We start from the raw sequence: 22,762 nt of genomic DNA, 5'->3' as shown, positions 1-22,762 counted from the left end.
GTAGGATACTTAACCTCATTTTTCTAGTCCTTTCTCTTCTGAGAGTCTCCACTAAGAAAGTAAGGAGAAAAAAAAGGGAGAGTGATAAAACCAAATTATCAAAAACCAAGTGAAAAAATGAATAAAAGGGGTAGCTAGGTGCCTCAGGAATAGAGAGCCAGGCCTGGAGACAAGGGGTCTTTGGTTCAAAGTTGACCTCAGATACTTCTTTACTGGGAAAATCACTTAATCCCAATTGCCTAGCCCTTACTGCTTTTCTGCCATGGAACCAATACTTAGTACTGAGTTTAAGATGGAAGGTAAGAAAAAGAAAAATGAGGAAAAAAAGAGAATTCACAACTGAACATGAAATAAAGGAAACTCTTAGAAACTATTTCATCCAGTTATCTGACAAACTGATAAGTGAAACAGATGGATATTTACAAAAATGTATAAGAACCAGATGAACATTACTCAAAAGAAAGCCCTTTATACTTCCACCCCCCTCATCTTTGATTCTTGCTATTTCTTGAACAAGATAGTCCATCTTTCAGCTCCAGGCATTCTCACTGGTTGTCTCCCAATTCTGAAATGCTCTCTCTCTTCAGACCTGCCTCTTGGACTGCTTCAAGTTCTAGCTGCAACCCGACCATTTACAGAAAATCTTTGCCAATCTCTTTTAAAAAACAAACCAACAGTACCTAATCAGAAATGATACTAAGAAGTATTTATAGCAATAGGGGTATAGTATTATTTTCAGGAAAAAGAGATACTGAAGTATAATTTCATTTTGCTTCAGCTCTCACTGGAAGATTACTATTGATGCTGGATTGATGGAAAGGGCCAAATTATTGAAAACTATAAATTCCTGTGTTCACTGGAAAATCAGATGGGTAACTGGAAATCCTATATATTATTTCTATAATTAAAGGTTAAAATTGTGCTCAAGAAGCTGTTATACAGTTACATGATTTCATTGCCCCAAGATTCACAATAGCAAGTCTATTGACAAACAGAAAATAGCTAAAGGGATGGAAGTTTAGGTAGAGAAATCTCATATTGGCATAGAGAAGTTAGACTACTAAGAAGCCATGTTCTTACCTTAGATTACATTACCAAAAGTCCTGTCATTTTTTTTAAGTCAAGAAGCATTGCTACATTTTAAGACCTCCTTATCCAGTGTGTATATTGCATATAATTTTTTTTTTATTCTGAGCATACCATTCTCCCAAAATAAGCAAGCTTGTATATAAAGGAGGACAATAACAAAAAGATTGTGTATAAAACTGAATCTATTGTTTATTTTTAAAAAGTATGTAATAGAGCTGAGTGTGGTGGGAATCCACTGTAATCCCTGCTCCTCAGGAAGCTTTTGAACTTGGGAGTTTGGCAGTAAACCAAGCTGATTGGGGGTTCAAATTAAATCTAGCCTCAATAGGGCTGAGTGCTAAAATGAGGGAAGAGATGTGAACTGGAACAACCTCCAGGAATTGGCACAGTAAAAGGAGCAGAACCAGGAGAACCTTATACACAGAGACGGATACACTGTGGTAAAATCAAATGTAATGGACTTCTCTACCAGTAGCTACACAAGGATCCAGGACAATTCTGAAGGACTTATGAGAAAGAACAATATCCACATTCAGAGAAAGAACTGTGGGAGTAGAAACCCAGAAGTAAAACAATTGCTCGATTACATAGGTTGATGGGGATAGGATTGGGGATGCAGACTCTAAACAATCACTCTAGTGCAAATACTAATAATATGGAAATAGGTCTTGATCAATGACACATGTAAAACCCAGTGGAATTGCTCATTGGCTGGGGGAGGAGGGAAGGGAAGGGTAACCATGGAAAAATACTCTAAATTAATTAATTAAATGAAATTCAATTAAAAAATAAAATAAGATAAAATGAGGGAAGAAGAAAAGACTAAGGCTTCAATGCCAAATCAGTAATAGGATCCATCTATGAAGAGGAGGGGGGCGAATGAGCAACTCCTTACCCCAAGTGCTGTGCTGTGTTTTACAATTTTTTTTTTAACTCTTACCTGCTGTCTTAGAATCAATACTAAATATCAGTACCAAGATAGAAGGACAGTAAGAACTGGGCTAGTAAGAGGATTAAATAATCTGCCCAGGGTCCCCCAACTCAGAAGTATCAGGCTTAATTTGAACCCAGGACCTCCTACTTAGCCACCTCACTGCCCCGTATTTTATAAATATTATATTTGATCCTCACGATCAACCTAGAAAGTAGGTGTTATGATCCTCATTTGACAATTGAGGAAACTGAGGGAGACAGCAGTTGTCACACTAGAATTCAGATCTTTCCAATGCCAAGCCCAGAGTTTTCCCCACCTCACTGCTTCACCGGGTAAGAAATTCTTACACTGACTGCTGAAAAAATGTCTGTCTCCATCTTGCAGCAGCCACCAGCGAAGCTTCAGGGTTGGGGATGGAGGGAATTCTGCCTCTGAGGCTTCCTAGCAGTTGGCATTGTGAAAATAGATAATGGAGTGCATCAGGGATGTTACAATAAATCTAAATGGTTGTGGGTACACACTCTGGGTAGTAGGAGAGACTGGACCAGGATGGGGAGACCAGAGTTCACTGGATTAACACAGGAATGGCAGTTGGCCTCAACTGTCACCCAGCTCCCCTAGGCCAAAGTCTAGAAACCAGCAGGCAAGGTAAAGGGTTTTAACAGGTTTAATTATGTTTAACTAAAAGGTGGGAAAGGGATTTCTATACTTAAAACCTAATGACAAAACCACAGGGCAAGGGGAGGACGTCTCTACTCTAATCTTAGTGATCTAGCAGGCAGAGCCCAAAGGAGCAGTAATGGAGTCACTGGGAGGCTGCATCAAACCTGGTTCCTGCCAGGCTTGATCAGCACAGCTAAGGGCTGAGGGTGGCTTTGGCGTTTCTCACAGTAATCCACCGATGTTCTCTGGATGTCAAAAGCCAAGGTATCCAAGTAGAGAGGGTGTGCTTGAGATGCTGTCCACCAGATCCCAAACTTCTCCTCTTCTTGGTGCTGCTCTGTAGGTCTTGTCCTCTTTGTTAGAAACCACCACCGCTCAGGATCCCAGGGAAATGGGGATGCAGGGTGTCCTTTACTCTGAGATCTCCCAGGGCTAACAACAGTTTGTGCCAACCCCTAATGGAGTCTCTCTCAGGGCATAAGGCACACCCTCCTGCTCCTTCATTCCCTCTTGGAATGCTCCAACCTTCCTGCTAGGTACATCCTTAATACTTAATTAATTACTACCTAATCTTCCTCACAACAGCTCACAAGGACCCCGAGAAGCATCGAGTACCTAGTGCGGGCTGGCGCCGTGCTGGGCACTTCACAAATACAAGCACTCCAGAAGGCGGGACACCGGCTCTTCCCCAGGAGGACCAGTAACCCATCACCCCTGCCTCTGGGCATATCATGAGCCCCCACGGATTCAGTGGTCATCTCTCCATCTCTGGGTGGACCACTCCTCAGACCCTTTTATCTAGCCCTAAACCCCTGATGGCAAGCCTATGACACGCGTGTCAGCACTGACACACGTAGCCATTTTCCATGACACGCAGCCATGAGAAGTATGGGGCCTCATGCCGAGGATGAAACATTTGCTGTAGTGTAGCATAAATTAAATAATATCAAGACCAACAAAGGAAACTGACTGACAGATGAACAAAGAAGTCACTAAGCAGGTAAGTTAAATAATTAACTTTTTAATAATTTTGTTTTATTAAATAGTTATATGTTACAATTATACATTTTTGTTATTTAAACTATAAATTATTTTTTTTTCTCGAAGTGACACACCACCCGAGTGATGCTCGGTTTTTTGGTGAATTTTGACGCACCAAGCTGAAAAGGTTGCCCATCGCTGCTCTAAATTCTCCAGATTGCCACTCTCTCGCATTGACTAGTGGCTCTTGGTCGTCCTGACCCGGATGTCCCGGAGACTCGACAAGTGCTATTATCCTGGTGTGCAGGTCCACAACCAAGGTCCCTCCACTTGGGGGGGTCTCCCGATCCTTCAACGCCGCCTCATCTCTCCTCTTCAGTCTGGCCTGCAACCAGCGGCCCAAATGGTCCTTCTGAAGGGCAGGGCTGGCCATGCCAGCAGCCGATACCCTAGTGCTTGCCCATCAGGAACAAACACAAAAACTTCCCTGCCATCCGCCTCTGATTCAGGGCAGGCCTCCTTGCTATTTCCTCACACAAGATGCCATCTCCTGACCATGTGTGTATGTTTTTTCCCCTCTTTTTAACCCTTCCCTTCTGCCTTAAGATCAATAATACTAAGATGCCATTTCAGGGCTTAAGAGTGATGAAGGCTAGGCAATGGAGGGTAAGTTACTTGTCCAGGATCACACGTTTAGGGTGTGCCCCTGTTTCTTTAAAAAAAAAAAAACAATCTTACCTTTTGTCTTAATATTAATTCCAAGCCAGGAAAGCAGGAAGGGTTAGGCAATTGGGAATAACAGGGTCTCACAACTAGGAAGTGTCTGAGGCCACATTTGAACCCAGGTTCTTCCACCTCCAGGCCTGGTACTCTATCCACTGCTACCCTGTCCTTGCTGCCCCATGTGCATTTTCATTGGCTGTCCCTATGCCTGGAATTCTTCCATCTCCATCTCCATCTCCTGGTCTCTCATCCTGGCTTCTTTCAAGTTCCAGATGAAATCCCACTTTCTCTAAGAAGCCTTTCCCAATGCCCTTTAATGCTTAAAGCCTTCCCTCTGTTGATTACCTCCAATTTATCCTATAAATTTTTATGAAGTTTGTGAAGTTATTTGTGTATGGCCTCCCCCATTAGACTGAGTTCCTTGAGAAGGACTGTTTTTTTGCTTTTCTTTTTATCTCTAGTGCTGGCAATGCTTGGCACTCAGAAGATACTTTTTGACTGATTTAGTCTCATGCTTCAAACTCCATTTTGGAGAAAATTGCTTTTGCTTTTGGCTCAGTGATTGATTCATTTTACCAAAAAGCTGCCAGGTTATATTAACTTCAAGTAAATGAAGGCACATAAAAGGATTATAAGAATTAGGGGTACAAAGCAACTTAAGATTTCCTTTTCATTTCATAAATGAGAAAGCTGGTAATTAGTCCAAGTTTATATACCTTCAAGAGGAAAAATATCAACATGCAAATGGAAGCCTTTACAACTTTTTATTATGAATTTAAATGGCAAAACATTTCAACATACACAGAAAAGAGGACTGTAAAACTGAACTTGTTACATGTTTTGAAGTGTAATTTAACATAACAAAATGAACTGGCTTGTCCACATTCCCTTCTGCTCTCATTCTATGCATTTAAAAAATGCTTCATTGATGCTTTTTTTTACTGCATCATTAACATTATCCAATTATCCACTACCTCTCTCCTGCCTGGACAAAGGTCCTTCCTTGCAACCAATTTTGTAACCAGAATTCTGCGAGTGAAGCTTTTTAAGGAATTTACTTATAAATTCTTTCTAAAAATCAAGATTAGTTCATCATGTCATATTTTCAAAGTTAAATACGTACTTTATGTGCTCTTTTAGTATTTATAGTATATATAATAGCAATTAGTTTTCAAAAAACATTTGGTAACTCAACAGGGAAAGAAAATATTATCCCAAACATCTAACCATAGCTAGGGAAATTGAATGTAAATTTTAACAAAATAAAAACTTTCTTTTGTTAACTTCCCCCTTCATTTTCAAATTCTTTTATCTTTCAATATTTTTCCCCAATTACCATTTTCTAAAATTTTGAGTTCTGAATTCTTTCCCTTTTCTCTACCCCCTCCTGATATGGTAACTTGCTATAGATTATATATGTAATATCATGCAAAAACATACTTCCATAATGGTCATGTTATAGAAGACAACACAAGTCAAAAAAATAAAACTCATTTAGAAAATAAAGTGAAAGTATGTTTTAATCCAAATTCACCCTCCATCAGTTCTTTCTCTGGAGGTGGATGGCATTTATCATCATAAGTCCTTCAGAACTGTCTTAGATCATTGTACAATTTTGTTATTTTGTTTTGGTGTTCTGCTCACTTTACTTTGCATCAGTTTGTGTAACTCTTTCCAGGTTTATTGTAACAAAGTCAAACATCATTACCAGCAAACATTATCCCAGGTTTCCTAGGAATCATCTCCACACATTTCTCCTTAACACTTATTCCAGACCCAGTACCCCTCTGGAGCAGCTTATAAGTCTCCGTCCAGTTACAGACTCAACAATTATATTCACTCCTCACTCTCCCATTCCAATCACTTGGAACTGTTGTGGATCTGAACTGAACTGAAATAAAACTTGGTTACTCATCAAAGTATTGGTGAGCTAAGTATTGGCTTTTATTTATTCGACATTTCTGGGTTGTTGTTTTTTCTTTACTGAGTGCCCAATGTGCTAGGGTTTAGTAGAGAATCCTTTGTCCTATATGGCTTACAGTCTAAGTAAACAGATATTCACAGATTGCTTTTCTTGGTCATCTGCCATTCTTTGGTAGGCCTGATGAGAAAACAGGAGGAAAGATTATAATGAAAACTTTCATTCTGCCTATAACCCCTCCTTAAGATCTTTTATATATTTATAAATTAAGCACTATAAGGCAACTCAGTGACTCTTAATGGGTTTGAATCATATGTTATCAGAGGCCTTGGACAAATGACAGTCCAGCTTATTCCTTTATCATGTTACAAAAAATTAATATTTTATATTTTACCATTTTAAGTGAGTATGAAAATCTTAATGGAGGAAACATAAAGATGTAAACAAGGGATGTTGTGCTTGTTGGAGGTGGACAATTTGCATTAGTTTAATATTTCAAATTCTATAATAAAACACTGATTTCTCTTCAAGTTATTTGTATTTTATTTTCATGAGAAATTTATAAATAGTACATCGCACTAGTGCAAATCACTATCCTATTTCAATTGACTAACATATCTAAAGATATTATTTTATAGAACTTCATAGCCTTCAGCAGCAGACCTACATAATACTTTGTCTTCAGTAGGAAAAACAAAATTTTACTTTTGAAAACAAGAGGACAATAATTTCATAAAAAAAATAAAAAATCAACTACTATATCTTTTCTTGAGTTCTTCAACAGAATTATCCTTCAATCCCGACTTTTCCATGTGATTAAACAATGCATATGTAACTAGAAGAAAAGAAAAATTAAATATTATTTTTATTTTCACTTTAATTCCTTTTTGAAATTTTGATACTTTTGAAGACATCTAGGGACATAGTAAAAGCAGGGAAAGCTTGAACCATTCTTGAGAATTCTCTCTAAACAACTTTAAAATAAAGCTTCAAAACAAATACTGGAGTGAAAGAATCAACAAGGGGACAGAGTGAAGCAACTTTCCTGTAGAAAACAACTTGACAAGTAAGCAGAGAAGGTCTGGTTCACTGGGGTGAAAGGGAGCACAGCCCTACAGCAAGACCCCACTAAAGAATACCAGTGCAAGTCAAAAGCAAGCCCCTCCACCCCACATCTACTATTCCAGTTCTGAACCTGGGCCCAATCAACTTTGAGACTCTGAGATCCTGCTTAAGCCAATAACAATACAACCCAATGCATACCCCTTAAAGTTCCAAGCCTGCAGGGAGACCCCAAACCTCAGCAGAGGGCAGTCCATGCTATGTCCAGATGGTACAGGCCCAGAAGGAGGCTCTGATTCCTTGCTCAAGCCCAAACCAAGGCTCTAAGCCCGAGAGCATGGCAGTCAGCTGGTAAGAGCCCAAGGTGAGGCCCAGAGTCTTCACTCAAGCCTGCAGTAAGGTCCTGAATTCTAGTTCAAGGCAGTTTGCTCAGTCTGCCTGATCTGTTTTAGCAGGGAAGTAAGCCCCAGATCTAGGCCTAGAGCTTCTACCCAAGTTCAAGGTGAGGTTACAAGCCCCAGGGCAAAGCAGTCTACAATGTGCCTGACCTAATTAAGCTTTTGCCCAAGCCTGAGGCTAGACTCTAAACCCCAGTACAGGGAATCCAATAGTGCTCTGAATTCTTCAGGCCATCAGCAGTCTCAGAACAGTGATTGAATTAGCAGTGAGAGGTGTCTTTCAGCCCACAAGTCACCTTGGAAGAAATGAAATTTGTAAAAACCCTCAAATAGAGCTATAAGGAAAAACTGAATAAACTTCAGAAGAGTGTCCCCTCAACCCTGAGAACAAAGTGGACCTTGAAGAAAAAAGTAAAAATCAAGAAAAAGGCTGGGAAAATAAACATAACAAAACTCCTAACCACAGAAAATGTTTATGGAGGGGAAAAAAAGCAAGGCACATATATGCACATATATGAAAGCAAAGCAAATATATGTAAAACTTTAAAAAAAGACATGAATTTGTCTCAGGCTCTAGAAGAACTCAAAAAGGATTTTAAAAATCAATTAACAGAGGCAGAGGAAAAACAGAGAAGAGAAATGAAAGCAATGTAAGAAGAATATAACACAGGTCACATGAAAAAGGATGTTCAAAAGCTCATGGGAGAAAATCATTCCTTAAAAATTAGAAATGGCAACTAGAAGCTAATGACTTCATGAGATATCAAGAAATAATAAAACAATCAAAAGAACGAAAAAACAGAAGAAAATATGAAATATCTCATTGAAAAAAAAAACTGACCTGGAAAACAGATCCAGGAGAGACAATTTAAGAATTACTAGAAAGCTATAATTTAAAAAAAAAAATAAAGCTTAGATATCATATTACAAGAAATTATCAAAGAAAACTGCCCTGATATTCTTGAACAAGAGGGTAAAATAGAACTTGAAAGAATCCACAAAACACTCCCTGAAATAAATCCCCAAATGAAAACTCCCAGGAATACTATAGTTAAATTCAAGAGTTCCCAGGACCAAGGAGAAAATACTGCAAGCAGCCAGAAAGAAACAATTTAAATACCATTGAGCTATAGTCAGGATTATAAAGGATTTAGCAGCCTGTACATTAAAGGACCTACAGGCCTGGAATATGATATTCCAGAAAGCAAAAGAACTTGGTTTACAATCCAGAATCAAGTACCCTGCAAAACTGAGAGAAAAACTGGCCATTTAATAAAATAGAAGATATCCAAGTATTCCTACTGAAAAGACCAGATCTGAACAGAAAATTTGATGTCCAAATACAAAACTCAAAAGAAGGTAAATAAGAAAGAAAATTTAAGGGAATCAATAAGGTCAAACTTTTATTCCTATGTGTAAAGATAATAGATGTAATTCTTAAACTTTTTATCAGTTTTAGAGCAGTTAAAAGGAGTATATATAGACAGAGGATATAGGAGTAAGCTGATTAGGATGACATGATATAAAAAAAAAATCAAGGAGTGAAAGAGTATTGTACTGAGAGAAAGGGAAAGGGAGAGGTGGAATGGGGTAAGTTATCTCGCCTAAAGAGGTGTGAAAAACTATTAAAGTGGAGGGGAGGGGAAGGGTGGTGACAGGCAATGCCTAAACCTTACTTTCACTGAAATTGGCTCAGAGAGGGAATAATCATACTTGGGGTATAGAATTTGGAGGGGTAGGAGGGCAGGGAGAGAGAGAAGAAATAGAAGGGGAATAAGAAAAAGGAAAGGGGGTGGTAATAAAAAGGAGAAGGTTGATTAAAAAACAAAACACCCGGGAGGAAGAAAAGAATGAAAGAGAAAAAAGATATAGTATCAAAAGATGGAAGGGAATATACAGTTGGTAATCATACCTGTGAATGTGAATGGGATGAACTCACTCATAAAATAGAACCAGATAGCAAAGTGGATTAAAAACCAGAATCCTATGAATGTAGTTTACAAGAAAAAATATCTGAAGTAGGAAGACACACACAGAGTAAAGGTAAGAGGCTAGGGCAGAATTTATTGTACATCATCTGAAGTAAAAAGGCAGAAATAGCAATCATGATCTCAGACAAAGCTAAAGCAAAAATATATCTAATTTAAAAAGATAAGGAAGGAAATATTAATAAAAGGTACCATATACATAATGAAATAATACCAATACAACATATATGCACCAAATGGTATAGCCTCCAAATTTATAAAGGAGAAATTAAATTAACTCCAGGAGGATATAAATAGTAAAACTATACTAATGGGGGACCTCAACTTCCCCCTTTCAGAGCTAGATAGATCAAACTAAAATCTAAGAAAGAAATTAAAGAAGTGAATGAAATCTGGAGAAAACTGAATGGGAACAGACTGGAAAATACCTTCTTTTCAGTATTACATGGCTCCCACACAAAAACTGATCATGTTATTAGAGCATAAAACCATCACAACCAAATGCAGAAATGCAGAAATAATAAAAACATTTATTTCTGATTCAAAACACAATAAAAATTACAATCAATAATGGTCCATGGAAAGATAAATAAAAAATTAATTGAAAAATATTCTAATTTTTAAAATGGGTGGGTCAAAGAACAAATTATAGAAACAACCAATAACTTCATTAAGGTGCATGACAATGAGGAAGCAACATCAAAATTTATGAGATACACCCAAAGCAGTACTTAAAGGAAAATTTATATTTCCAAATGCTACATCAATAAAATACAGAAAGAAAAGATCAATGAATTGGGCACACAACTTAAAAAATTTTAGAAAAAGAACAAATTAAAAATCCACAATTAAAGACTAAATTTAAAGACTAAATTAAAGACTAAAACTAAGTCAAAGGAGAAATAAAATTGAAAGTAAAAGAAGACTAGGAATTGGTTTTATGAACAAACAAAATAGATAGAACATTGGTTACTTTGTTTAAACAAAGGAAAGAAGAATATTGCCTAAGGCGATCAAGTTCAACTCAATGACAAGGTCACACATAGACTCTGAAATCTGCAAGGCAAGATTTACACTCCTGGATTTCCACGTAGACCTCCCTGTGTGACTATTTTCTTACCAACACTCCCTATTTAGTGATTAATATCCTCACTAAGTTCCAGGGAAATACAGAAAAACACTATAGGCTATTATTAGAACCCTTACAAGCCCCCTACAAACTCTTAGGAAAAGCCCCACCTTTATATGTAATAACACAGAAATTTCCCTAGTCTCCCTATAACAAACCAGCAAATAGTGAGTTAATGTTAAAGATGTAAAAACCCTAACTTAGATACATAAGTGCCTGCAAAAACAGACCAAGATTCCCCCCTCCCTGATCCCTGATTTGGCAGTTAACAATGGATGATAAATGGAGAAATTACCCTCAAAAACTGGTATGTCTCATTCCACTGACTGGACAGTTCTCCACTGCCAAGGAGACAAGTAAATACACCTTGAAAAGTTGTTAGTAACAAGATTGTTGGTAACAAGGTTGATGTATGACTTGTTCACTATCTCCAAGAAAAGACGTAAGTTGATTATGGAATATCCATACCAACCCTGTATGTAATCTTAAGAAAGAAAAGGTATAAATAAAAGAAGTCAGCAGATGGCAGTAGAACAACCTTTGTGAATACCATCTGAGTCTCTGGCTGTGCTCATTCAACCCCACCGAAGCTGCTGTGCTCCCAAGATTCCTGTCCTACAAAAGCAGGTCTTTTGCAGAATATCAAATAGCCAGTATCAAAAATGAAAAGCGTGAATTCACCACCAATGAAGGAGAGATTATAGCAGTCATTAAGAACGATCCTGCCCAATTATCTGACAATCTCAGTGAAATGGATGAAAATTTACAAAAATATAAATTGCCCAGATTAATAAAAAGAAGAAATAGAATACTTAAATAAACCTATTTCAGAAAAGTGAATTAAAGAAGTTATCAATGAATTCCCTAAGAAAAAATCCCCAGGGCCAGATGTATTCACAAGTGAATGCTATCTAACATTTAAAGAACAATTAATTCCAATATTATAAAAAATTATTTGGGAAAAGAGACAGAGAAGGAATCCTACCAAATTCTCTTTATGACACAAATATGGTATTGTTTCCTAAGCCAGAAAGAGTAAAATCAGAGAAAAAATTATAGGTCAATTTCATTAATGAATATAGATGCAAAAAATTTTCAATACTAGCAAGCACAGCAATATGTCACAAAGATCATTCACTATCACCAGGAGGGATTTATACCAGGAATGCAGGGCTGGTTTAATAACAGAAAAACTATTAGCATAACTGACTATTTCAATGACTAAACTAATAGGAACCACATGATTATCTCGATAGATGCAGAAAAAGGCTTGACAAACTACAACATCCATTCCTATTAAAAACACTAGAAAGTATAAGAATAAATGAGCCATTTCTTAAAATATCTACCTAAAACCATCAGCAAGCATCATCTGTAATGGGGATGTTAGAAATCTTCCCAAAAAGACCTGGGATGAAGCAAGGATGCCCATTATCATCACTATTATTTAATATTGTACTAGAAATGCTAGCTTTAGCAATAAGAAAAAGAAATTGAAGGAATTAAAGTAGGCAATAAGGAAACTAAATTATCATTCTTTGCAGATGATAGGATGGAATACCTGGAGAATTAGAGAATCAACTAAAAACTAGTGGAAATAATTTTAGCAAAGTTGCAGGAACAGAATAAACCCACATAAATTATCAACATTTCTACATATTACCAACAAAGTTCAGCATCAAGACATAGAAAGAGGAATTCCATTTAAAATAACTCTAGTGAATATAAAATACCTGGGAATCCACTTGCCAAGACAAACCCAAGAATTAAATAAACAATTACAAAACACTTTACACATAAATATAAGTCAGATCTAAACAGTTGGAAAAATATTAATTGTTCAAGGGTAGGCCAAGCTAATGTAATAAAAATGATAATTCTACCTAAATTAATTTACTTATTCAGTGTCAAACCAATCAAACTACTCAATAATTATATTATGAACTAGAAAAAAGAATAGAAAAATCATCTGGAAGAACAAAAAGTCAAGAATATCAAGAGAATTAATGAAAAAAAAAAAGGTGAAAAAAGGTGGCCTAGCAGTATCAGATCTCAAACTATACTATAAAGCAGCAATCATCAAAACAGTCTGGTACTGGCTAAGAAATAGAATGGTGGATCAATGGAATAGATTAGATTCACAGAATACAAGATAAGTGTTTCATAAATTCAAAGACCCCAACTTTTGGGATAAGAACTCACTATTTAACAAAAACTGCTGGGAAAACTGGAAAATAAAGTGGCAGAAACTAGTTATAGACCAATATCTCACTCTCTATACCAAGAAAAGGTCATAATGGGTATATAATTTAGACATAAAGGGTAAAGTAAATTAGGGGAACAGAGAATAGTTTACTTCACAGATCTATGGAGAAGGGAAGAACTTATAACTAAACTAGAGGGAGAAAGAGCTTTATAAGATGTAAAAAGAATAATTTGGATTATATTAAATTAAAAAGCTTTTGTATTCAAAAACCAATGTGACAAGACTAGAAGGGAAACAATAAACTGGAAAAAAATTTTATATCAAATTTCTCTGATAAAGGTCTAATTTTTCAAATTTATAAAGAACTAAGTCAAATTTGTAAGATTAAAAGTCATTCCTCAATTGAAAAATTATCAATGGATATGAATAAGCAATATTCAAATGAAGAAATTAAAGCTAGCAATATTCAGATGAAAAAATGTTCTAAATCACTCCTCATTAAAGAAATGCAAATTAAAACATCTATCAGATTGGGCAATGTGATATTAAAGGAAAGGAATATATGTTGGAGGGAATGTGGCAAAACTGGACACTAATACATTGCTGGTGGAGTTGTGAACTGATCCAACCATTCTGGAGGGCAATTTGAAACTATGCAGGCCCTTTGACCCAGTAATACCAATACTAGGTCTGTATGCCGAAAAGATTTTTAAAAAAGGGAAAAGGGCCTGCTTGTACAAAAATATTTATTGCTATTCTTTTTGTGATGGACAGGAATTAGAAACTGAAGGTATGTCTCCCAACTGGGAAATGGATGAACAAATGATTGTATATGATGGTGATGGAATACTATTGAGCTATAAGAAATGATAAACAGGATGATTTCAGAAAGAGATGGAAAGACATGCATGAACTGATGTAGAACAAATTAAGCAGAATCAGGAGAACATTATACACAATAACTGCAATACTGTACCATGATTCTGGAAGGTCTTATGACAAAGAATGCTATGCACTTCAGAGGAAGAACTGTTAAGAGTCAGATGCAGATCAAAGCATATTATCTTTCACATGCAGATCAAAGCATACTAATTTTCAAATTAGTTTACTTACATTTGGGGGGGGTGTGTGTTGGTTTTTATGAGTATTCTCTTACAACAATGACCAATGTTAGTATGTTTTGCATGAAAATACATGTACAACCCAGATTAAATTGCTTATCATCTCCTAGAGACAGAAGGAAGGAAGGGGGGGAGGGGAAGACAATTTGGATCTTATAATTTCAGAAAATGTATGTTGAAAATTATTACATGTAATTGGGATAATAAAATATCTTTAAATAAAAAATAAAAGTTGATACTCTGCTGTATCCTTCAATGGCATCTTTCTAATAATACATATCACAATTCATCTGTGCAATTTTCATTCAGGCCTTTCCAAAAATCCTCTAAAAGGAGATTCTGTTTGACTTCTCAGTGTATATATACCTAAGACATGACAGAGAATCTTTCAAGATTTGTTAAAATTTCATGGGGCAATTTTGGGAAACTTTTGACAATCCACAGGCACAAATGACACCACCAGAAGGAATCTAGGAAACCTTGCTAAAGATTATGAAGTCTAGGGGAAAGAAATAAAGATCAGAGTGGCACATTTTTCCCCCATCATTCTTACTGAAGATAAAAGAAGGCAAAGTTGGGATGAAGAACAAGTTAAGAAGATAATGTCTAATTATAGGCTTCAGATTTAGGGACTATGGCTTAAAATATAGTAGTGCTGGCAATACCACTACTAGGTCTATATCCCAAAGAGATTTTTTTAAATGGGGGGAGGGGGAAGGGGGAAAGGACCTGCTTCTACAAAAATATTTATAGCTGTACTTTTTGTGGTATCAAAGAATTGGAAACTAAAGGGATGTCAATTGGGGAATGGCTGAACAAATTGTGGTATATGATGGTGATGGAACATTATTGTGCTATAAAGAATAATGAACAGGATGATTTCAGAAAAAAACTGGAAAGACCTACGTGAACTAACGTAAAATGAAATAAGCAGAACCAGAACAACATTATGCACAGTAACTGAAATATTGCAGAACAATCAAATGTGATAGACTTTGCTACTAATAGCAATACAATGATTCAGGACAATTCTGAGGGTCTTATGAAAAAAGAATGCTTTCCACCTCTAGAGAAAGAACTGTTGAGAATACAAATATTTGCAGATGAAAACATATGATTTACCACTTGTTTATTTGGGCATATAATTTGGGGTTTTATATTATAAGATTATTCGTTTACAAAAATGAATAATATGGAAATATGATTTGTGTGATAATACATATACAATCCAGATGGAACTGTTTGTCAATTCTGGGAGGGGGGAGGGAAGAAGGTAGGGAGACAAGATGAATTATATAACTTTGGAAACTTATGCGTAAATTTGTTATTAAAATAAAGATAAAACTTAAAAAATAAAACAAAATATTGAAATGTTGCTTAAATATTATGTAATCAAAAGGGTTTTAAACTGAAAAGGATCAGAAAGAAAACTGCCGATGTACATCTACCAAGCCAGAGAGATTCCAGAGAGCAGCTATGATGTAAGATGAATAGCAATCATGACACTAGAAATTCAAAGAGGGAAAAAAATCCAAGAAAGGAGGTAAATAACAGATCCATAGGCTCAAATGTCTAGGCAAAAATGTGGAATCTAGGCAACAAGTAAGACAAATGTGGTTCCTAATTGCAAAGAATAATTTATGGATTGCAAAATATTCACAACCATATGAAATACTGCTCCAAATTATTATGAAAAGAAATGTAATTCAAAACAACTCTGAGGTCTCAACACACAACCAGTAAACTAAGAAAGAAAAATAGCTGGCTGTAGAAAGCAAAGCACACTAATACTGTGGGTGGTGTTATGAATTGGTCCAATGATGTCAGAGAACTTAGAACTGTGCTAAAAAATTATTAACTAGTTGATACAAATCTCACCACTATACTATTCTCCAAATCTCAAAGATAGAAAGGGTCCACAAAAAGAAAGGGCCTATATAAAAATATTCAGAGCTCTTTGTGGCAGCAAAGAGAACTGGAAACAAAGTTGAAGTATAATCACTGGGGAATAGCTAAAAAAATTGTGGTACCTCTATACAATAGAATACACTATGCCGTAAAAATTAAGAATATTAACTGAAAGGAGAATGGTAAGACTCATAGAAACTAGTGTGAAGTAAGCATAACTAGGAACACAATATACACAATGACTACACAGCAATATAAAGGAAAAGAACTAATAAAACTGAAAGTGAACATTACATAATTATTATGACCAACTCTGACCCCAAAGAGATAAAAATAAATTCACTACCTTCTTTTCATTGTATTAACTTTCAGATTTGGTTGTTGGGGCCATTAGTTTTGCTCAAGTACTATTAAAAAAAAATTTTTTTTATTACTAGGAATGGCATGCTAGGTTAGGGAACAGGAAGGGATATAGTCAGAAATGAAAATGATATCTAAAAGTGTGTGTCTATGCAAAATAGAAGGTTGATGTTCAGAGTGGGTGGGAATGAAACCTGACAATAAAATGAAGGCAGAGCTGCTCAATTTTTATTTTATTTCTGTTTTCACTACCAAAGAAAATGACCTTTGGACCATGTCAGAACAAAAGTGGCAAAAAAGTATCAATGCCAATGCAAAAAGGACACTAGCAGCCTTGATGAGTAAAATCATCAGGCCCAGAAGACCTAAATTCTTGGATACTCTGAAAGAATTGGCAGTTGCAAGTCAGTTAGTGATAGCTAAGACTGAGAAGAACAAGAGAGGTATTTAAAGACTAGAACAGGGCACATCCCCTGATTTTCAAAAAAAAGGGAAAAGAACAAAATCTACAAAATGACTTTACTTCATGAAAAAAATTCTAGACTTATTTAAAGAGAGGGTTAACAAATATCTAGGAAAAGGAAGTTACAATTGCTAGAAGCCATCATGGATTCATGAAGAACAGGCCACACCAGGCACTTTGCCAGGGTTACTAATGGGAATGCAGCAGATGTAGTTTACCAAGATTTTTGCAAAGCACTTGATAAGGCCCCTCTCATATTATTCTTATGAAAAAGACAGAAGTGAACCACATGATATTTGGGACAGAATTGGAACTGTTTCAATGGCTAGAGCCAAAAAACAATCACTAATCATTCCATGTAAATTTAGGAGTGTCCTGGTGGTCTTATGCTTTTTTTCAATTAAAAAAAACAAACACAAAACCTCACCTTCTATCTTCTAATTGATACAAAGTACTGGTTCCAAGGTAGAAGAGCTATAAGGGCTGGGCAACTGGGGTTATAAGTGACTTGCCCAGAATCACACAAGCTAGGAAGTGTCTGAGGTCAAATATGAACCCAAGATCTGTCTCTAAGCCTGACTCTCTATCCACTGAACCATCTAGCTGCCCTGCATTAAGCTTTAATGTTATATTTTGTGGTCTGCTCTACTCTCTCTGGATTTCAACTTCACTTCATCTCATAATAATGTTTATTTTTATTTTATATTGTCTCTCCTCCACCCAATAATAGAATATCTGAAACACTGTGCTAAATTCTGAGAACATTTTAGAGAGGATATCCATAAGAAGAGCATTTAGAAGACAGCAAACAAGGTGGTAAAAGGTACTGAGTTCAAGCCATTTGAGGACCAGTTGGCGAAACCAGAGATGTTTGGCATAGAAAAGGGAACACTTAGAGGTGATCTGGTGTCTTCCAGGATTTGAAGGGCTATCATATGGAGGGGAAATTTTATTTGTTCTGTTGGTCCCTGCAAGTCAAAAATAGGATCAATGGGCAGAAATTAGAGAGCAGTAAATTTAAGCTTGATGTCAAGAAAAACTTTCTACTACTATTAGAGGCATGTAAAAACAGTTCATGCCTTAGAAGGCAGTGGGGTCTTCAAGCAAAGGCTACATGACTGCTTGATGGATATTATATAAGAAAATCTTTTTAAAGGCATAATTTGGAATAGAAATTGGGTGCCTTTTAACTCTCAAATTATTTTCCTCTGAGAATATGTACATTTTTAGATACCCTTGTTGGTCTAGAATAGATAATTACAATTACTTGACTATATTTACTTAGAACCTGAGATGAATCTGTTTGCAAGAACTTAGTTCACAATGAGGACAGTACCTGGCAGGCACAATAATAGCAGCAAAAAAAGAAAAAAAAATTTAAACTCTTGACTAAAAAGATTCTTAATGGGTTATTACAACTAAATTAATTTTCTGATTAACTGAAAATTAGGGAAAAAACACAAATGTTTTCTTGTCTAATATATACAGTATAAACCCTTCTCTATTATTCAAAATCCTATGGTAGTCAATCTTGATGGAACATGCCTTGTAGTTCCTGCTCCAAGGAAGGTTAGGGCTAAAGTTGATCACCAGGTGTCTGTACTAAGCCTGGCACAAGGCTACATAAGAAGAATCAAATGATCCAGGTAAGGAAAATGGAGCTGGTCAAATATTCCAGGCCAATCAATATTGAAACTGGGGTCATGAGCGACTATTGTACTTCTGACCTGAGCAAGATAGGGAGACCCAGTCTCCTCCCTCACTTTCCCCTACCAAAAATAAATTTAATGTATAGTTGTATCATTATAAAAATAAATGATTACAGTAATGTCAATATATGAAAAAGAATGAAAATGATCCAAATGATTACTAAGTGCTGGAAGACACCTCAAAATTTATTTGCTCCAAATACCTCATTTTTAAAATGAGGAACTTATCCAAATCCTTAAAAATTTATGTTTAAAAGACATGTAGGAATTTCCAAGAATGGAATTTTTTATATTACTTACCCTTTTTTTCTGATTCAGACATAAACATTACCGCCATATCAAATCTTTTTAGTTCAGATAGTCTTTGCAAAATTTCAAGGATAAGTGATGGTTTTTCTTTGCTGAAATGATACAAAGAAGAAAACAAATGACAAATCAAAAGTGGTGTACTTCTAAAATTTTCTAAGATTTGTAATTAATCTTAAAAGTGCTAGATTTTTCTTTTAGCAGTACATTTTTCCTTTGTTCTATTTTAGAGTAGAATTTTCATAATACTGTTGTAATTTCTCAGAGGTTTGGGACTTTTTACATCTGAAAAATTGAGATTTTTAAATTTTTCTAAGAACTAAGTAATGAATCAACTCAAGTAAACTAAATGAAAAGGGATTATAATAAATCCATCTCTGGATCTGAAGAAAAGATAAATTAGCCTATTTATACATTAGACTATCTGCTCTCTTCTCCCTCCTCTTTGCCATTTTTCTTTCCAATTTCAATACTTAATATTTCTTTTAAAGTTTCTGTAACCATAAGTTTCACTGGAAAGATATTTTCATTTATTATATTTCGTGTAATTCATTCAATGAATTCAATAGCAATGAATCGCCTACATTATAGTAAAAGAGTAGAGCTTAGCAATGTATTAAGATAATTAAGAAATTCAACTTACTCAATGTAAAAATCATGCAGAGTTTTCAAAATCTGGTTGAATACATCAGGCTCTAAAGATTTTTGAAACAGCTTAGGATAGAGAGAAGGTTCAATTTGCTTGAAAAAAAAGAATAGGTACAAAATTTACTGAATTATATGTTAAAAGTTTATAAAAATCACAACCATGAATCTCATTTTTCACCAGGCACTTAAACAGAGAACAAATTCAGAGATGAGGTATGACTTCTGTGTGTTTTAGACTTGGGGATTCACACTAAATTCAAAGGATATAGTGGAATGTACAAAGAAATTACAGCCTATAGAAAACACAAGATAACCAATAATCTTTGTAACTTATTTTTAGGTCTAGAAAAGCAGAATTTTAAAAAGCTCTATCAAAAATGACTTTTTTTAAAAAAAAAAAAAGGATTTGTTTCGTTATCTTAAAGAGCTTGAGTAGAAGAGGTTAAAATGTTAATATGTGTAATTTACATTTTTACATTTACATATATAATTCACATTAATATACTAGATCAGTGGTTCCCAAACTTTTTTGGCCTACCGCCCCCTTTCCAGAAAAAATATTACTTAGCGCCCCCTGGGAATTATGAAACTATTTATCGAACTCAGAATAGAATGTAATACAAAAAAGTGTGGCCATCACTGCCTCCCTGGATCGCTGCAGCACCCACCAGGGGGCGGTAGTGCCCACTTTGGGAATCATTGTACTAGATGATAAATGGTGCAACAGAGAAAACAATGCAAAGGAAAACAAGTTCCTTTGCCCAGATATTTCAGCTTAGTTAGAACAACATGCCAAAATAGAACTCATTTCTTTCCATTCAAATTCTTCCCTCCTCCAAATAGCCCTATGATTGTGAAGCCCTATTATCCTCCCTTAAACTCCATCTTTTTTGTATCTTCACTGCCTAACATAGAATCTGGCACTTATTAAATGCTTGCTGATTTTCTATATGGATTCATTTTTATATAAGTCCATATGATATTAGGTGATGGGTAAAGGCTTGATGTTTATTTTTAAAATTTAAAGTACTATGGATACATTTTATTTTTTAAATCATCATTATTTCCAGGCACATAACTGAATTTTTTCTTTGTTAAAAAGAAAAAGTTAAGCAAAACCAAGCCAACACATCTGACAAAGTATGCAACATTCTGCATCCAAAGTCTACCACCTCTCCAAGGAAAGAAAGTAAATGCATCTCCTCATCTGTTCTCTGGGCCAAGGCTGGTTATAAAAATTATATGGCACTCAGCTTTGTTTTAAAGAGAACTACTAATTCAAATCACTTACCTTTAAATATTGATATAACATATCTGGAGAATTTTTCAGCTTTCTGAAATCAGATTCAAGCTGAAATGAGTTTGCAGGTATTGCTGGAAGAACAGTTGTAATAAATGGAACAGATATTTTTTCTATTTCAGTGGAATTTTTCCTACCAAAAGACTGATGTACAGTAGACTGCTGTATAGTTGATGAATCCACTTTTATATTGGTATGAGATCTGAAAAATATTTAATAACATGTTTATTTAACATTTTAATCCCAGCAAAGTACTTTGCGTATACTATCTTATTTCAGTCAAACAATCCTGTGCAATAGGTGCTATAGAAGTTATCTTTATTTCAAAGAAGAGCAAAATGAAGCTCATGAAGGTTAGAAGGCTGGCCTGTGGTCACTTAGTCCTGGGTGACAAACAGGAGTTGAATCTTGTTCTAGGTCTCTTTCAGTTCAACATCAAGCTGCCTAAGCAAAACCATTCTTGGCTAGGAAAATTAATATCCTTTTTAAAAAAAAAAAATTGAATTAGACCATGGACTTTCTCCAGAGTCTACTAATTGCCCATGTTATATAATTTTTCCCATCCCCAGAACTTAAACAAAAGGTGGTGAGAAGAGGAAGGATGTAACTGTTTATCTTTTGACTATTAAACACTGAAAAAAGTCTTCATTCCAGGCAAAAGTTTTTTTAAAAATGGAGAAATGCTTCCCTTTAATAAGCACCTTCTTGTTAGCTTTTTGATGAGGCAATCATTTTAATTAAAAAGTTTATGAAAATTAAGCTGAAACAAAAACTTGCTTAAATAAAGTTAGCCTATTAAAGAAGTGCCTACCCTTTAACCCAGCCATACCACTGCTGGGTTTGTACCCCAGAGATTAAAATGGAAAAAAACTTGAACAAAAATATTTACCACAGCGTTCTTTGTGGCAACGAAAAATTGGAAAATGAGGGGATGTCCTTCTATTGGGGAATGGCTGAACAAATTGTGGTATATGCGGGTGATGGAATATTATTGTGCTGAAAGGAATAAAGAACTTGAGGAATTCCATGTGAACTGGAATGACCTCCAGGAATGATGCCAGAGCAAAAGGAGCAGAACCAGGAGAAAATTGTATACAGAGGGACCACTCTATTACAGATATGAATAACAGAGAAAACGGTTTTGAACAATAATATACGTAAAACCCAGTGGAACTGCTTGTCAGATTTGGGAGGGAGAGGAAAGAGTTGGGGAGGGGGTGGAGAGATTTGTGAATCTTGTAGCCATGGGAAAACATTCTAAATAAATAAATAAATAAATAATGTTAGCCTAAATACATTAAATTACTATTACCATATACTTTTCCACCATTAGGGAAAAATGTTACTTTAAAAAAATATAAAGTCATATATAAAAAACATCCTTAATGCAAATAACTGGAGCCATTTGTCATCCTTTGAATGTTTTTAAATTATAAAAATTAATTATACTAAAAGATTTTAAAAAATGGTTGAAGAATATCTTCTGAACTATAAACTCTATACTGCACACTCAAGATATTTTTTATACATTCATACATCTTGCATAATGCTGCCCTAATTGTTCCTGTCTCAACAATATCTTTAAAAACCTATAATCACGGGGGCAGCGGGGTAGCTCAGTGGATGGAGAGCCAGGCCTAGAGACGGGAGGTCCTAGGTTAAAATCTGGCCTCAGACACTTCCCAGCTGTGTGACCCTGGGCAAGTCACTTGACCCCCATTGCTTACCCTTACCACTCTTCCACCTAGGAGCCAATACACAGTATTGACTCCAAGACAGAAGGTAAGGGTTTAAAAAAAAAAAAAACCTATAATCACACTCCACCATAACTCTAAGCCTCTATAACATCTTAA

General features: G+C 35.6%; 1 protein-coding gene across 2 annotated transcripts in view; it reads right to left on the bottom strand.

The window, feature by feature from the left end:
- Window positions 1-6,850: 6,850 nt before the first annotated feature.
- The window catches only part of RPAP3 (RNA polymerase II associated protein 3), a 66,188-nt gene continuing 50,276 nt past the window's right edge, over window positions 6,851-22,762 (bottom strand). Inside the window, exons 14-17 of one of the 2 annotated variants that reach the window (XM_044679922.1) lie at window positions 20,901-21,111; window positions 19,605-19,702; window positions 18,956-19,056; window positions 6,851-7,146 (exon numbers count right to left, since the gene is read on the bottom strand). In XM_044679922.1, coding sequence (XP_044535857.1) covers window positions 7,061-7,146; window positions 18,956-19,056; window positions 19,605-19,702; window positions 20,901-21,111 — 496 coding nt within the window. In that variant the 3' untranslated portion in view covers window positions 6,851-7,060. The remainder of the gene's footprint in view (window positions 7,147-18,955; window positions 19,057-19,604; window positions 19,703-20,900; window positions 21,112-22,762) is intronic. The other variant, XM_044679921.1, reaches the window with a different exon arrangement.

Source organism: Gracilinanus agilis, chromosome 5 (assembly GCF_016433145.1).
Source record: "Gracilinanus agilis isolate LMUSP501 chromosome 5, AgileGrace, whole genome shotgun sequence".
NCBI classification, from domain to species: domain Eukaryota; kingdom Metazoa; phylum Chordata; class Mammalia; order Didelphimorphia; family Didelphidae; genus Gracilinanus; species Gracilinanus agilis.
This window is presented reverse-complemented; position numbering and strand designations above follow the sequence as displayed.